Here is a 17,492-nt window from a genome sequence, read left to right as displayed (position 1 = left end):
AATCCTTAAATTCCTGTGTTTGCCATTCTTTAAATGACTCCATGTATCCTTTAATAAGAGCAAGTATATCCTTTACCTTGCCTATCTTTTCTTCTTCTATTTCACCATACTCTTCCTCTTCTTCTTCCTCTGGGTTGACCATCTGTTGTTTCTTTGTTGCCCTTTCCTCCTCTTCTATCTTGTTTCTATTGTCTTCTGTGGTCTCTTCTTGCTGCAGGTGTTCTGCAGCTGTCGTTGCCGGCTGTGGAGATCGACTCCCCAGCTGGTCCCCCCTCCCGTCGGTGTGTTTTTTTTCATTCGCATCGCGCATGCGCGAAGTTTCGCGCATGCGCGGTTGCGCACTTTTGCTCGGCTCTGCGAGCCATTTTTGTAGTCCATTATTTACCGACCTGAGGGAGCGGGTTTCTCTCTCCGCAGCGGGCCTCTTCGGACAGGTAAGGCCTTCACCTTTTTCCTCCTTTGTCTTCTCTTCCTCTCTTCTTACCGTTGCTTTCGACTTTTCTTTTTTTGTCGCCATCTTCTTTCCACCTTTATACTCACTTTTCTGTAACTTTTATTTCTGTGCCTTTGTGTTTTCCTTTGTTTTTCCCGACTTTTCTGGAGAGGGCTGGAGTTCACCGTCCGGCCACTACTCCATCGCGTGACTCCTCCATAAATTTATATTTTTTGATGAAAAATGGTTGTGCACCTGCAACTGATCTATTATTCTCCCCATGACGTGTGTGGGTGTGTCCCCCCCCACACCCCAAGTGCTTCAATTTCCTCCCACCCTCCAAAATGTACAGGGTCGCAGGTTAATTTGGGTGGCACAGGTTTAAATGGCCAGAATCAGCTTCTACTGCGTAGTAAATAAATAAATAAATAGATAGAAGAATGATAACTATTGTCATATTCTTTGTACAGTGTAAATATGAGCCAAAATTCTTACTCACTGCAGTTAAACAGGTAAGTTTTTTAAAAAAACTCAGAGGAAATAAGCCCAGAGCTAACTCAGCAAGAATGACTCCATCTTAAAATTCAAAGCATGCGATAACAATGCAATAGTTTATATTTAGTAGAGTTTGCATAAATATGTATAAAACCTCTAAACATTTAACGTGAACTTGGAGCTTTATTTTTTTTAAATCGAAGGAAAAAGGTGGTCCAGATATGAAAGGGATTACATACCTCTTGTATATGTTCTGGCAAGGTGTGAGGGGGAAACAAGGCATACTTTATGCACCTGTACATGAAACACACACAAAAGTAGCAACCCACAGCTACAATGAAAAACACTACTAGTGAAACATGGAAGCCAATAACAATCAGCTGCAGCGGAGCAAAACCTAGACAAAAATCAAAAACATGGTTAGTTTCACCTTTTCTTATTTATGACTACTAACTGAATAAAAGTTTTACAACAATAAATAATACACAAACAAATAAGGTACATGGTCCTTTATCCAGAACCCTTGTGGGACAGTGTATTCCGAATTTTGGATTTTTCCAGATTTCGGAAATCCAGATTTAAATCCACCTGAATTATGATGCCGTGTCCACCCCCACCCCCTTCCAATTGTTCTGCCGTCTCCCCCCTCCCTTGCACCCGACTACGTTGCCAATCTCTCCCCCCGACTCGCGCTGCCGGTCTCCCCCCCTCGACCACCTAGCTCACGCTGCTGCTCTCTCGCCTGCCCGACTCGCGCTGCCGGTCTCTCCCCTCCCTCGCCCGCCCGACTCGCTCTGCCGGTCCCGTCCCCCCCTCGCCAGCCCGACTCGTGCTGCCGGTCTCCACCCCCTCGCCCGCCCGACTTGTGCTACCGTCTCTCTTCCCACTTTCCGGATTTTGGAGCCCCACTGCTCTTCACCAGACCTTCTTCTAGATAGCATTGGTTAACATTGTGGACATTGCAAAGTAGTCTGGTAGCTTGTAGAACTATTTAAAGACCAACACAAATATATATTTCTCACATTTCCTGTCAAGTTCTTTGATAATGCAGCTAACAATTTGACCAGTTTGTGCTGGAACGAAACAGCTCTAATTATTGGATTGCCTCTATTTGTCAGCCACAGTAATATCTCCTTTCAAATGGGAACACCAAAGCATAGTAATTCATTGTTGATTTTTTCTGCTGAAGGTGCAATAATCTCGTGGCTGCATTAATATTCTGCTTGTAAATACAGTTTTATTAACTGCAACTAGGATGAATAGAGGAAGCTGAATGCAATGCAAGGCATTACTACAATGCCCATTTAGTGCAGGTAACCTCGGACTAAATTTCCGACCCACAGGACAGAATGAAAATTCTACTCCCATAACAAAGGCTTCACTTTTCTCCCCACAAACTCAACTTAAAAAGATGCATCTTGAAATTACAGTATAAATACAGGTACACGAGAAGCAAGAGAATAAAAATCATTGAACATTCAAGGTTCGAGGAATATTCTTTAAATACCAAAAAACAATACGACTTTATTTTAAAAAACTAACACACCTCCGGTCCTCTTGCACACAACCGAACTATTCTGTCCCATTTTGTTGTATACAGAGCTGAAAGCTAAAACCTTCAGACAGTATGTGGTCCAAGGTTCAAGCGTCAGCACGACCAATCTGTTGGTGCTGTTTTTCTCCTGCAAGTTCAAAAATACAGAATAAAACATTAAATTTAGCTCATATATCTCCTACAAAAAAGAATGAATTGCTTTAGTCCTATGAAAAATTCACGTTGAGCACATTTGATTCGACCAAGTCTAATTCATTACCTGGACCACGGCATATTGATATTTTTCATAACAGTTAATGTGGTAAGAGATAAGAAATTATTAATTTTTAAAGCGCTGAAAGTAAAATATTGAAATTACTGCAGGTTCTCTTGATATATCCCCAGAAATCAAAAGAACCAATTCCAAACATTCATGTCCAGGAAAGAAAAACTTCTAACAATTCCATTGCAAGGAAAAATAGAAGGGATTTTTTTTGATGATGCATCCTAAAGTAAACTATATTCTTTTTTTTATAAGGCCGAAGAAGATTATGGTCATTGTAACCCATGCCGTCCAAGTATAGTCAATTAACCTACCAACCCTGCATGTTTTGGAGGATGGGAGAAAACCAGAGCACCCAGAGAAAACCTAAGTAGTTGATGAGATGACGTACAAAGTCCTTTGGCTGGATTTGAATCTTGTAACAGTACCTCGCTAACCGTGCCACCCATTAACTTGTTACTATTAGGTTTGCGATGAATTTAGTTTGCATAATTTCAACTCAGCTGCTACCAGTATTCTCAGTAGCTGTAAGACATCGAGTAAGAAAAGAAAAACTAGCACCAAATCAATGACAGTATCGAAATTTAAAAGGTCATACTAAGCCTTACTGTTTGGGTTCCATGACTTTTCTACCAGTTTCTAAGTAGCACACTTAAATAAGAATTCAGCACTATTTATCAATTCATACTGAAAACTCCAGCAGAAAGCTACACAAAGTTGGCCTCCAACAGATTTGTTAATCCCATAAAGATGGGAAAATACTTTTTCCAAAACTTGTAATTCGGGTTTTAATTAGTTCTGTCGGGGGAGGTCTTGTTCCACGTTCTCTTCTTACGCCATCACGCCACATCCAAATAAATGACCATATATATGTTAACTCCATTATACTTTATTTGGGGTAGCTTGTAGGGGAGGAGGGTGCGAGGGAGGGGGAAAAAAGTTTTGAATATCTGTATTTTACAACATGTCTGTATACTCTATCTTTAATAAATAAAATATTAAAAAAAAGGGAAAATACTGGGTCTAGTGGCAAAAAAGTTAATGGCGAAATAAATTGAACACCGTTTTTGAAAATTGTTTTTGAATTTACCTCCAAATTCACTTCTGTTTTCAAACCTTATGATGATATCCATTTCAAGATATGAGTGCAGCATTTAGTGCTATTACAACACAGCTCCTGGGACCTGGGTTAATTTCCAACTTTGGGTGTTTATGTGAAGCTTGCCTGGTCTACCAATGACTACAACATTTGGTGTTGGGCACTTCAGTTTTCCTTACACAATCCAAAGATGTGCTGGTATATTAAATGGCTTCTGTATATTACCACAATGTGGCTCAATGGCAAAAGAACCAGAGGACTCAACAGGCATGCAAGAAGAATGTCAGAAAATAAGGGGACTGGGTTTAATGATCTGCTCTTTTGAAGCTGGTATGGATCTCGTGGACCATATTGCCTCCTCTTTTAATGAGACATATAGAAATTAATCTGCTCTCCTCCTTCCACACTTATTTAAGTTTATCCAAAACTCTGCTGCCCATGTCCTAACTAGCATCTAGTCTCGTTCATCCACCAGACCTAGCTCACTGACCAAAGCTCACTGACTGCATTAATTCCTGTTTGTGAAAAGCCTTGATTTAAAAATTCTCATACTTGCACAACCTCACAATCCTCCCAAGATTATTGGAGTCTCACTTGCCCCCATTGATGTGATCTACTAGGATTGTTGGCTAAAGAGGGCGTGCAAAATCATTGAGGTCCTCTTCCACCCTACACACAGCATCTTTCAGGTGCTCCCTTCGGAGAAGATACAGGAGTATCAGAGCCAGCACCACCAGGCTGAGGAACAGCTTCTTCCCACGGGCAGTGAGAATGCTGAACAACCAAAGGAACTGCTCACGCTAACCATCCGAGATTTGCATCGGCACAAAGAAAAATTTATTTATTTATTTATTTAGAGATATACTTGTCCTGAATATGTATTATTTGTCTGTATGTGAATTATGTCTGGTTGTGCGTCCACATATTTTTGCATCGAGGACTGGAGAATGCTGTTTTGTTGGGTTGTATTTGTACAATGAGATGATAATAAACCTGACTTGAAATCTCAGAGTACCTCAAATCTGGCCTCCTGCTTATCATCCCAATTAAGGGGTTCACCAACTGTGATAATGTATTAGTGAGAAATTCCTTCCCCAGGTTTCCAATTTCATCCCTACTTACATGTTCCTTAAAACCAATTTTCGATTAACCAGCCATAATTTACTTTTGTAACTTGGTGTCGTGTTATTCAGTATTGCCCCTGTTAAATGATGCAAAGAGTTGCCATTTCACAATGTCTACATGAATAAAACACTCAAAGAACATTCAATAATAGATAAAGAAACCTTTTCTTGTAAAGCAGAAAAAGGCACAGTACAATTTTGATTATCCAAAATCGGATTCTCCAAAATCCTCACTTATCCGAAATTTTTTTTAAAATCAGGCAAATTAGGATATCTGAAACAATTCAGAAATCCTCATTTATCTGAACTGACCTCACAGGTTGAAAAAAAATTCACTTGACATGAAATTAGAACGATGATTGCCCTTTTTTCAGGTAACTCCCTCCCTTCTCTCTTTCCATTTCTTCTTTACCTTCTCATATTGACTTTTCTCTCCAACTCTCCCTCTCGAACTGCACGCCGCTGACTCCCAGCCGCAAGCGGTTGGAAGAATCCCTTGTCCCGGCCTCATCAAGGATACCAGCCTCCCAGCAGGAGCGGGGCCTCGGTGGGGAAGAGTTAGTGATCAATGGCTGCCGCCAGCATTTTTTTTTTAGTGAGAATTAAACATTATTTTAATGCTTAAAAAGCCTTCCAATGTTGTTTGTTGTTGTTTAAACACTGTTACAAGTGACTTGCTGTTGCTACGGGGCTGTTTTTAAAAGAGGACAAATTATCTGAAAAATAAACTATTTATCCAACAAAGGGCCCAAGTCCTGACCATTTTGGATAATCAAAATCATACTGTATTGCTGTTGAAAGCAACATATAGTGCAACTTTGCTTCTCTTTACATACATTTGCATTTTCGGAAGGATTTTCTTTCCAGTATGTTATCCTGTACATAACATCTTTATAAATTTTTTTAATGGATGTGTTGCTTTCCATTTGTAGATCGGAAATGTAGACAACAAGCCCATTTCTTTGTGATTCTATGTCTATCGAAGGAGGACCAATTTCATCTGTAATTTAAAATGATTTACAATTCAGCAATCAAATACAAAATATCAAAAAAGTACACGAAATAAAAGACTATTTCAGACAATACAAAATTTGAATCCAATTACAAAATAATTATATGCCTGTAGAAAACCTGATTATGGTTGGTGAATCCTTTCAGTCAGCAGTTCTCAATACTAACTTTAGCAATATTTCTGATAAAAGAATATCAACCTGAAATACCACACCTGGTACTTTAAGATATTTCTCAAGTTTGTAATGAGGTTACATGATTTCACCTCAAACACAACTTCACTTAAAAATGGAAATTAAAATACAGTCGTTAGAGGCACAAGGGTCTGTACATGCTATAATTTGTGACAAAAATCAATTTGCTGGAGGAACTCAGTGGACTGAGCAGCAGAAACAGGAGGAAAATACTGTTGATGTTTCGGGTCATCAGTTACAACGAAGGGTTCTGAGCCGAAGCATTCTCAATTCTTTTTCTCCCATTGTTGTTGTTTGACCCACTGAGTTCCTCCTGTAGAGGCATGGAAATGAACTTCTGGGGTTCGTATCCAACATAGGCCACACAGAACAGATGAAATTCCAGATGGCTGGGCTTTTGAGTCAGCTAAACTTTTAATGCATCTTCAACATTGCAAGACTTCGCACAACCAGATTCACAAACTTGCTTCCTTATATTAGTTATTGTTCATCATCAGGTGTTTGGGCAGGACACGTTTAAAAAAGAAAAAGAACTGAACATAACTGTTGGAATATCGATCTTAGATATTCTCAGCATCCAGTCCAAAGCTGCATTTAAAACTTATTCTTCTCCATAAAGCCAACTCTTTCATAGGATGAGTGGCACAAGGACTGAATCCTCAAATCCCTCTAAATGTGTTAAGATTTCAACATGAAATGGTGTTAAACAATAGAACCTGTTCCTGGTTTCACCCAAGGTATTCTAAACAGGACAAACTCATTTGGATAAGTCATGGAAGTTTTAATGTGCCAAAAAAGGGAAAACACAATTTTGCAATACAGAAAGAAGAGCAAGATGTCATATTCTAAACCAATGGAGAAAGTTGTGACTTTCTAAATAAAGTATACAAAATTCATCTTAAAAATTCAACAAAATAATATATTGTCTCCTTGTAACAGAGGCTAACTTAAAACTATCATATTGATAAATAGATTGTCAACATTTAAATTCAGACCCAAGAGGCGAACAGACCAAATATTGTATGTATTTTAACTTTTTAAAATTTTCTTACTGTCCTTTGAGGGAATAAATGATTCTGTGCACAGCCAAGCTGACGTCCAATTCCCTTGATGGGCTCGTAGCCGCAGGAAGTATTCTCCATGAAAGATAATGTCTGCTGAACTGAAATCACACTCTGTACGGGTGATGTTTTCACATCCCTTCACAGCCTTCCAGGCTCCAACATGACTAAGAGAAACAAAAGCAATTTTGTAAAGGACATCATTGAAAAGACAAGGTAGGCTTTCTTAAAAGATAATTTGAACAGGCACAAGGTAAACGTTGTTTCAGTCAAAAACATTCAAAACAGCTGTGCCAATATTACGGATTTCATTGCACTGCCATGCTAAACTTGAATGTAAATATAACCAGCATGAGCCAATCCCAAAAGACAAAAGAAAACTAGATAGTGAATGTGATAACGGGAGGTTAGAAAAAAATGTTGAGTTCTGAGCCAGCACGTAGCAAATGAGTGTTGATTTTAAATAGCAAGGAAGATAAATTAGATATTTTGTATTATCACACAATAATAAACACAAATAGAAAACATTACAAATTCCTTATCATAAATAATTATTGCAGATTCAAAATATGATGCTTGCTGACTAAAGCTGTGTGCTTAGCCCTCTGTTCTATTCCCCATACACATGTGATTGCATAACAAAATTCAGCTCCAACACAATCTATAAATTTGCTGACGACACTACTGGTGTTGGCCAAACAACAGGAAATTACGATTCAGAACACTGGACTGAGATCGAGAATCTGGTTGCGTGGACCCAGTACAACAATCTTGCTTTCAGTAACAGCAAGACCAAGGATCTCATTTTGGACTTTAGGAAGGAGAGGCGGAGGGATTATGCAGTGGGCTTCATTAACGGGAAGGCGGTGGAGAGGGCAACTACCTTCAAGTTCCTGGGAGTGCACATTGAGTGGCACGGTTACAGCAATGCAATTACAGCACCAAAGACCAGGTTCAAATCAGCAGATGGCTGTACAGAGTTTGTCGGATTCTCCCTCTTCACTGCCGTGGCCATATGGGTTTCCTCCTAGTGATCTGGTTTCCTCCCATGTTCCAAAGACATACAATGTTAGTAGGTTAATTGGTCACATGGATATACTTAAGCAGTGCAGGCACATGAGCAACAACTGCCTGTTACTGTGCTGTTACTCTAAATTAAATATCAGAGGACCGGCACATTGAACCAACTGTGAAGAAGTCACACCAACACCTCTACTTTGTAGGAAGTCTGTTCTTCTTTGGCTTGGCTTCGCGGAAAAAGATTTATGGAGACGTATGCTGCAGGCTCGTTGGTGACTGAGAAGTCCGATGTGGGACAGGCAGGCACGGTTGCAGCGGTTGCAAGGGAAAATTGGTGGGTTGGGGGTGGGTGTTGGGTTTTTCCTCCTTTGTCTTTTGACAGTGAGGTGGGCTCTGCGGTCTTCTTCAAAGGAGGCTGCTGCCCGCCGAACTGTGAGGCGCCAAGATGCACGGTTGGAGGTGATATCAGCCCACTGGCGGTGGTCAATGTGGCAGGCACCAAGAGATTCCTTGGAAGTCTGTTACTCCATTGAATAATCTACCAAATTTCCACCGATGTATGATGAAAAGTGTACTGACTGGTTGCATCATTTGGTAACTTGAGTGTGCAGGAATGCAAAAGCTGCAGTCAGGAGGGGAAACAGCAGCAAGTGTCTTATCATGTATCTTCATTCATTCAACACAAATAAAGGGAAAGTTTGGCAATGAGAACTCAGCAATGGAGCTTGATGACAACTATAATGGCTTGTATCTCTGCAGTGCCTTGCATGCAACTGCTTCCATTTGTGTGTTGGCTGAACATTGCATGATGCTGCTGGTTCTCAACAGGCTTCTTCAGGTGCATTCTCCTCCAAGAATTCACCTGCAGAAGCGGCCCTTTGAATTGCCATTCAGGTGGCAGCGCTAAAAGCTGGTTCTCAACAGGCTTCTTCAGGTGCATTCTCCTCCAAGAATTCACCTGCAGAAGCGGCCCTTTGAATTGCCATTCAGGTGGCAGCGCTAAAAGCTGGTTCTCAACAGGCTTCTTCAGGTGCATTCTCCTCCAAGAATTCACCTGCAGAAGCGGCCCTTTGAATTGCCATTCAGGTGGCAGCGCTAAAAGCTGGTTCTCAACAGGCTTCTTCAGGTGCATTCTCCGCCAAGAATTCACCTGCAGAAGCGGCCCTTTGAATTGCCATTCAGGTGGCAGCGCTAAAAGCTGGTTCTCAACAGGCTTCTTCAGGTGCATTCTCCTCCAAGAATTCACCTGCAGAAGCGGCCCTTTGAATTGTCATTCAGGTGGCAGCGCTAAAAGCAACACGAGTCCCCACACTGTGGGGTGGCCGGCACAGGCCATCAGCATGGGAACGTCCCAATACTGAAACCACCGCCCAGCTCTCCCAACAGCCCGTCATGAGCCCCCACACCAACTCTCCCAGCAGCCCGACACAAACCTCCACACCTGCCCCCACCAACAGCCCCCGCACTGCGGAGCGTGGAGAGGCCCCGCACGGGACATCCCCACACTGACAACCCGCCAGGAGAGCAGGCGCGGGGATGCACGTTGGGCTGCTGGGAGAGCTGGGCAGCAGTATGGGGATGTCCCCACACTGACCGCCCGCCCCATAGTGTGGGGACTCACGCCAGGCTGCCGGGAGAGTGGCCACATCGTGCTGCTGGGAGAGCTGGGCAGCGGCATGGGGATGTCCCGCACCGGCCGCCCCACAGTGTGGGGATCGACGTTGGGCTGTCGGGAGAGCGGGGCAACGGCATCAGTGTGGAGATGACCCCATGCTGACAGCCCACGCCAGCTGCCCCTGCCCTGATGTCCCGCCCCCCCTTAGCAGCTGCTTTCAGGCGGTTGCATTCATGTGCGGGGGGGGGGGGGGGGGGGGCGGGACCTCAGTCCTCCGGTGATAATCCTTGAGGGTTACAGAGGTCGCTTCGCAGGACCCTCCTGTGCTTTCAAGAGGCCTCCGACAGCCACATATTGGCATAATATGCGACTTTACAATCGGGGATTTTGGCTGCCTGAAAGTGCCTATTGGGTCAGAGAAGAATTGGTCTTCAGCCTAAATCAGTGTTTACTCTGGAGTTTTACTTGTAAGCATGTCAGGCTCTGACCCCAGTGGATTTCCATTTAATTAAGCAGCTTCTCTAAACATACCCCTCCATGAAGGAAAAATAGGAATTCTTTCACTTGATTGCAGCAGTAGCAATCTGACTGGATGGATGTTATTGACGCATTGCAGTGTAATATAATAAAACATATCCTTTAAAGATTAGAATGCAAATCACAGTTTAAAAACACCTCACATAATCCTGGGATACAAATATTATCTTATATAACTCTCTCTCTCCAGGCCATTGGAATTTGAATCACAATTTATCTTTATTGTTTTCTATTCTCTCTCTTGGTTTGTTCTTATAGATTGTCCTTGTGTGTCCTCATCCATGGTCTTCACTGCAAACTGGTTTTCCCACTGCTTCCACTTTGCCATTGTCATTTTTTTTACATTCCTGAACTTTGAAACTCTCCCTTAGTTAGCCAATTTTTCAGTAACATTTCCTTGATGTATCTCCTATCTATGCTCCCTTTTTCTTCACAATTTTTATCTTTTCAATGAGATATATTTGTATAAATAGATATTAAAAACTCAACAGTAATAATTGGCTTACCTTCTGTAATTTACAGTATATGTCATTCTGTAATTTGTGCTCTGCACATGGTCCCACTTCAGCACATACTTGAGATTAAAAGACCAAATCCGAATATTTGTAGGGTCCTTTATTTCTCCAAACACTGTCCAAATAAATCAAAATTTATTGTCATGAACAAGTCATGAAATTTGGTGTTTTATGGCACCATCACAGGGCCAACATTCATATTACAACTTTACAATTAAAAAAAAAATCCAAAATAATCGAACACGAAAAGTAAGTTCATTGACTATTCAGGAATCTGCTGGCAGTGCGGAAGAAGCTGTCCTTGTCTTTAGGGTCCTGTGCCTTTTCCCCCTGGTTGTAGCAGAGAAAAGAGGGCATGACCTGGGTGGTGGAATCTTTGCTTTTTTAAAAAATATTGCCTCATGTAGATGTCCTCAATGGAGTGAAGTCTGGTGCCTGTGATGTTGCAGGGCCAAATTAACAACTCATAAATCTCAGAAGCAATAAACAGCAAACAATTTCATCACCATTTTCATCTCTTTTACACAAACGCCATTTTATTCTGATGAATTTTAATTGTTGATAATTTCTCGGATTTTTATTGAATTTGTAACTTTGCTGTTGATTATGGAAGATATTTTTTTTAACAAGACTTCCATGTAAAAAAATGAAAGAATGCTACGTTAAAAGGAGGTCAATTAAACCAATGATTAGTAGAAACAATATAATAAACTAATAAATGGGGGTATTGTTTTTCCCCATATGTTGACCAATTAAGCTCAATTTATGGGCTGATCTCGCCTCAAACCGTGCAACCTGGCACCTCACAGTTCGGCGGGCAGCAACCTCCTTTGAAGAAGACTGAAGAGCCTACCTCACTGACAAAAGACAAAGGAGGAAAAACCCAACACCCAACCCCAACCAACCAATTTTCCCTTGCAACCGCTGCAACCGTGTCTGCCTGTCCCGCATCGGACTTGTCAGCCACAAACGAACCTGCAGCTGACGTGGACATTACCCCTCCATAAATCTTCACCAACGAAGCCAAGCCAAGCCAAAGAAGAAGAAGAAGATGGGCAGCTTTTCAGTGCTGGTGAGGTGCAGAAGAAGAGCAAATAAGGAAATGTGAAACTGCTGGGGAGCTCCAATAAGTTGGTTTCCACGGCTGACTAGCTCTGGGAGTTCAATTAGATTTATTGTCGGAGTACATACATGATATCACATATAAACTTGATATTCTTTGTCCTGAAGACGAGGCAGAATTATCAGTTATTGGTAGTGCAAAAAAACTGTACTCAACATCCATGCGTCAACAAACTAACTGAAACACATTGAGAAAAAAAAAATCAAAAAAGTGACAAGTCAGAGTTCTTAAGTAAGTGCCTGATTTGAGTTTGTAGTTGAGGAGGCTGATGGTGGAGGGGGAGCAGCCTGTTCCTGAACCTGGTGGTGTGAGTCTTGTGGCGCCAATACAGTAAAACCTTGTTAGAATGTAGTAGTTGGGGTCCAAGATTTCATACCATGTTACAGACAAGTTGCGGAACAGATGCATATACGTCATGATTCAGGAAGCAGGAAAACAGAATACTGTGACTCAAACCCTATAATAAGGCCTTTAAGATCTTTAAACTCCACATATTAACATATACATCTTGTAAATGAGCCGTTAAGAGTTCATTTTTGAGTTTGTGGCTTTTAGCCTGGCATCCTAAAATCAATGTTTGGGGTCCACAGACACCCACACTATAAGCAATTCCGCGGATTTACGAATTGCGTTCTAACAAGGTTTCACTGTACTTCCTTACTAGTGGTATCAGTAGGCCCTTTCAGGTGGATGCTCCACCTTGAGGGGGGCAGCAGACTCACCTTTCAGGTGGCAGCCCTAAGAGGCTGTTTGCAGTTTTGCCTGGTCCAGCTGAAAGGGCCTGTTCAACCAGAGGCACCTTGGAGTGCCCTCCGGAGCTGGTCGACTTGAGCCGTAGCTCCGCCCATTGACGTGACGTCAATTGAAGCGCGTCGAAGCAGAAGAGCACAGGATAATGCGGATTCGGAGCAGGCAAGGGAAATACATTTGATGTTATCAGCCTGTGTCAGTGTTCGGGCTGAGATATGCCGAATCCTTGGTAAGGCCTTTAATGGTATTGAAGTTGTTCTCACCTCCTTGAGATCTGAAAATCGGATAATTGAGATCAGGAAACGGTTCCTGCAGAGGTCGTGGAGAACAAGGCAGCAATTAGAGTTGGAAAGACATGCAGAGCTTAGGCACTGTAGACTAAGGCAAACGCTGCTTGTCAGCCAATTAACTGTGATAACAAATAGGTCTCTCTGGAGGATAAACAAATTCCAGTGGGCTGAATTTTGGAGTAATATCCTCACCAAATTCGCTGATTAGTGGAGGAGACACTTTTCTATGTTGCCTGGTACCTTTCACTTCATGCTGGAGCTCATAGAACCTCACCCAAGGTCTCAGACATCAAACTGGCAGCAACCATTAGAACCTGGACTTCGATTAGCTGTCGCCCTGTGGTGGTACGCCACCTAGTGTGAGTATCAGTCCATCAGTACCACTGTGTGCATGCTGGTGCGGCAGGTGACTGGAGCTTTGAGGAAGGTCCTCGGTATGCGTTTCATCTCTCTGCCAAGTGGAACACGTCTCCAGGAGACAACTGATGGCTTTGCAGAAAGGGGCTACCCAATGTGTGCTGGTGCCTTTGATGGGTCACATATTCCCATTATTGCCCCTCTCATGGATTGCCTACTACAATCGCAAAGGGTGGCACTCAGTGGTTCTGCAAACGGCTGTTGACCACAAGTTCTGGTGAGTTTAAGGCATGGATGTTTGTCACCTCACTTGTCTCCATGTCAATAATTACAATGTTTTCCATGTTACAGCTTCACAGATGTGTTTGTGGATTGGCCTGGCCGCACAAGTGCTTGCCAACTCTCCCCATACAGAAAGGCAGAAGTCCAGGTGACGTGAGTGTGCACCTTTCAAAGCTCCTTGTGCTGACGTTATTCACGCATCTACTGTCAATGGGCAGGTTGGTGAACTATATATCTGCATTTTTGTGACCACAGGTGTCTCAAGATGTTAATGGAGTGGAGGATCCAGTACATCTTGTGGGCAATGGGGCGTACCCCCTCAGAATGTGGCTGATGAAGGGGTTCACACAGCACCGAGCACCAGCTCCAGACCAGCGAAGATTTAACAAAGCGCTGAGTTCCACAAGGATAGTGGTGGAACATGCCTTTGGTCGTCTAAAAAGCCCCTGGCAGTGCCTGTCCAAGCGCCTTGATATTTCTACTGCTTTTGTTCCAGATGTTGTTTCCACCTGCTGTATACTGAACAATATATGTGAGCTTAACAAGGATAACTTTTCGCCACGAGTTGTCATTTGTTCAAACAGATCCCCCTGCACCCAATAACCAAGACTGTAATGATCAGCAGGGCCATGGACACCAGACACCAGGCCATCTGTTCTGTGATTATGTCCATCCTGTAAGGCACACATGTCAAACTCTGGCCCGCGGGCCAAATATTATATTTGGCCCGCAAGATCATTTCAAAAATGTATTAGAGGTGGCACTACAAATCCCAGAATGCATTGGCGTCAGCCCGCTAATCGCCCCCACCTCCTCTGTTTACGTTGCAGGATCTCACCGTGGACTCTGGTTTTGGGGCCTGGTCGGTGTCAGGGGAAGCCAAGGCCGCTTCCCAGCACCCGGAACCGGAGGCCTCAGGCTTGACCTCGCCAGGACCATTGCCCACTCCCCCTCCCTGCCGAAGGCCGACCCACGATTCACGGTGACGAGGCCGCTGATCCCCCGAGATGCCGCCCTGCAGCGAGAGCCGATGCCCCCGCACTGTCGTGTCCCCCCGCCCACTCCCCCACCGCAGCGCGGCCTGGCCGGTGTCAGGGGAAGCCAAAGCCGCTTCCCAGCGCCCGGAACCGGAGGCCTCGGGCTTGACCTCGCCAGGACCGTTGCCCACTCCCCCTCCCTGCCGAAGGCCAACCCGCGACTCACGGTGACGGGGCCGCTGATCCACTGAGATGCCGCCCTGCAGCGAAAGCCGATGCCCCCGCACTGTCGTTGTCCAGCTCGATCGCCTGCAAACCCCGCCCTCCCGCACACAGGCCTGAGTAAGTATTATGAACTTTAATCTCAGGATAAAATGATCTTCCAATAGTTTCATGTCACAGTGATAAATATATTCCTGGTTAAAAATGGTCCTGCACCTGGATACAAGCTCATTAGGCATAAAACTTGAAAAGTGTGTAAATCAAAGGATATCTGTACCAATGGAAAAAGGGCATGGCAAATAACCCTGCTAGAGTTCATGCCCACAATCAGTCACCCATTTGATTGTTTCAGGAATCATGTTATTCTCCCACATTCTCAGATTTTACTATTCGACAGCACACTAGCAACATTTGACAAATCCTCTATAGAGAAATATTATTCATTGAATATTTTATTTCTCATTTGTTAATGCTTCTGGAAAGAGTTTATCCAAAACTATTATTAAACATTTATTTTAATAAGAAAAAGTTTAACATTACATATGTTGAAAGAAGAGAAAACATGCAGATGTTGTTGAAAATTTTCAATAAAGATTTAGTTTGGCCCTCAACTTAGTCCAAGTTTTTAATTTTGGCCCTCCGTGAATTTGAGTTTGACACCCCTGCTGTAAGGGGAGGGGGGAAATCTCAGGGGTTGCCACTGTCACTGGAGTATGTCCCTCCTCCACCCACAACCACCACCTGCTCCACTCCCCCACCCCGCATCTTATCTGTTGTCATCGCATGAAGGAAACAGTGTGATAAAAATGAAACACAAGAGACTTCTTGGCCTGTTGGAGCTTTAATAAAAATGGTTTTCCTTGGCACTTGTTTGGTTTCATAAATATTTGAGGTAGATAATAACGTGACATAACAATTCAACCTATTCCACTAACTAGATGTAAACCATTGAATGGCCAAAACACAGCGCAAATCCATTCAACACACAAAAAAACACTGCAAAACCACTGAACAGATACAAAAACAGTTCACAAAACTATCAACCTGGCACCACAACATCCCACTGCTGAGTGCGTTAATCCTTTAAATACACCAAAACCTTGTTAGAAGTTGGGGTCCAAGATTTCATACCGCGTTACAGCCGAGTCGCGGAACAGATGCATATATGTCAGAGTGCCCACGGATAATCAAATCCAAATAGCCCCCCTCCGCACTGCCGACAGTCCCCCAGCACGGTACTTCATGGCTGGGGCAGCTGGTGTGGGACTTTGGGGTCCACAGACATCTGCGCTATAAGCGATTCCGCGGATTAACGAATCACATTCTAATGAGGTTTTACTGTTAGTGCACAGCACATTGTACAAATCAGTGTTTCATTTCAAGAATGATGCACATTAACAACAAAGTGGCAAGTGAGTGAGGAGCATTAACGTTACTCCTGCCTGTAGTTATGTCGGACACACAAATCATTCCAGCATTGAGAAGAATGAGGTGGGGGGGAGGGTGGGGAAGAACCGGGAATCGACCCCACCATCTCACTGCTCTCCATGTGGCCACTACCGTGACGTGCTGGAGTGGAACGAAATGGCATACTGATGGGAGAGGGTTGGTACATAGGATGAGAACCTTAGGGCTGCGGGTATGGGATCTGACGAGTCTCCATTTGCGTGGCCAATCTCTGGAAAATGAAAGACTGCCTGTCCATTGCAGCACCAAGTTGATGCAGCGTAGATGACAACCCAGTCACCGCCTGCACCTGCTTGTCCACTTCCGACCAGCATACTGCATCCTCCTCCTCCCTCTGACTGGCAAGCATTGCTCTCTCCTGGTCCAGTGTGTCATTTCTGCATGCAGACAATCCCTCTCTCCATCCTCCTTGTCAGGTGCCGTCATCATGCTCTCAACTCCTTAGAGAGAAGCTGAGCTTTTGTCAACCTCTGACGCTTGCGTTTGGGACAGGGTACTGTGGGTCATATCAGGAAAAGGGCATCAATATTGGAATTACGTGCTTTTCGATACATAAAACCTCAATGATACTATACCTGTTTGTCCTGGTGATAGTCCTGCCTCGCCACTTTCACGGTCAGTGAGTTCTGCATTGTCTCTTTTGGGGACATCCATATCCGTTTCATGGAATCATCTGAGGTGACCTGCCCCTCCTTGGCCTGCATGTCTCCCCATCAGTGCTGCTGGTTGTGGCTTGAGATGTCTCAGGGATGGGCACTGGGGAAATCAGGGCTCTCCAGAGCACTGACTATGCTCAAGCGTGTTGCTGAGCAGCTGGTCCCCCAAATATTGTGGCATTGCTCGAAGTACTGCCACTCCAAATGACCACTGCCATTCCTCCTGTTGTGATCCAGCACTGAGTGGAACTTTTTCCTCAGGCTCTTTAGCTTTGTCACTACTTGGGATTTACCAACAGATGTGACCACATGCTGAAAGTGCTCTGGCCAGATGTTCAAACGCAAGTCCATCCCTCACTGTCTCCGTGAGCGCCCTTTCCTGGGCTTCTAGAGACAAATGATCAAGAAGCAGTCTGATCTCTTATCAATTTGAACCCATAATGTCCA

The 17,492-nt window shown here is 43.6% G+C and overlaps 1 protein-coding gene across 2 annotated transcripts in view; it reads right to left on the bottom strand.

Moving 5' to 3' along the window:
* LOC138738499 (interleukin-10 receptor subunit beta-like) overlaps positions 1 to 17,492 on the bottom strand; it is a 37,083-nt gene that overhangs the window by 7,406 nt on the left and 12,185 nt on the right. Inside the window, exons 2-6 of one of the 2 annotated variants that reach the window (XM_069888796.1) lie at positions 10,913 to 11,036; positions 7,226 to 7,401; positions 5,805 to 5,968; positions 2,475 to 2,610; positions 1,168 to 1,325 (exon numbers count right to left, since the gene is read on the bottom strand). In XM_069888796.1, the coding sequence (XP_069744897.1) occupies positions 1,168 to 1,325; positions 2,475 to 2,610; positions 5,805 to 5,968; positions 7,226 to 7,401; positions 10,913 to 11,036 (758 nt within the window). The remainder of the gene's footprint in view (positions 1 to 1,167; positions 1,326 to 2,474; positions 2,611 to 5,804; positions 5,969 to 7,225; positions 7,402 to 10,912; positions 11,037 to 17,492) is intronic. The other variant, XM_069888798.1, reaches the window with a different exon arrangement.

The sequence above is a fragment of the Narcine bancroftii genome, chromosome 7 (assembly GCF_036971445.1).
Source record: "Narcine bancroftii isolate sNarBan1 chromosome 7, sNarBan1.hap1, whole genome shotgun sequence".
In the NCBI taxonomy this organism is placed as follows: Eukaryota; Metazoa; Chordata; class Chondrichthyes; order Torpediniformes; family Narcinidae; genus Narcine; species Narcine bancroftii.
This window is presented reverse-complemented; position numbering and strand designations above follow the sequence as displayed.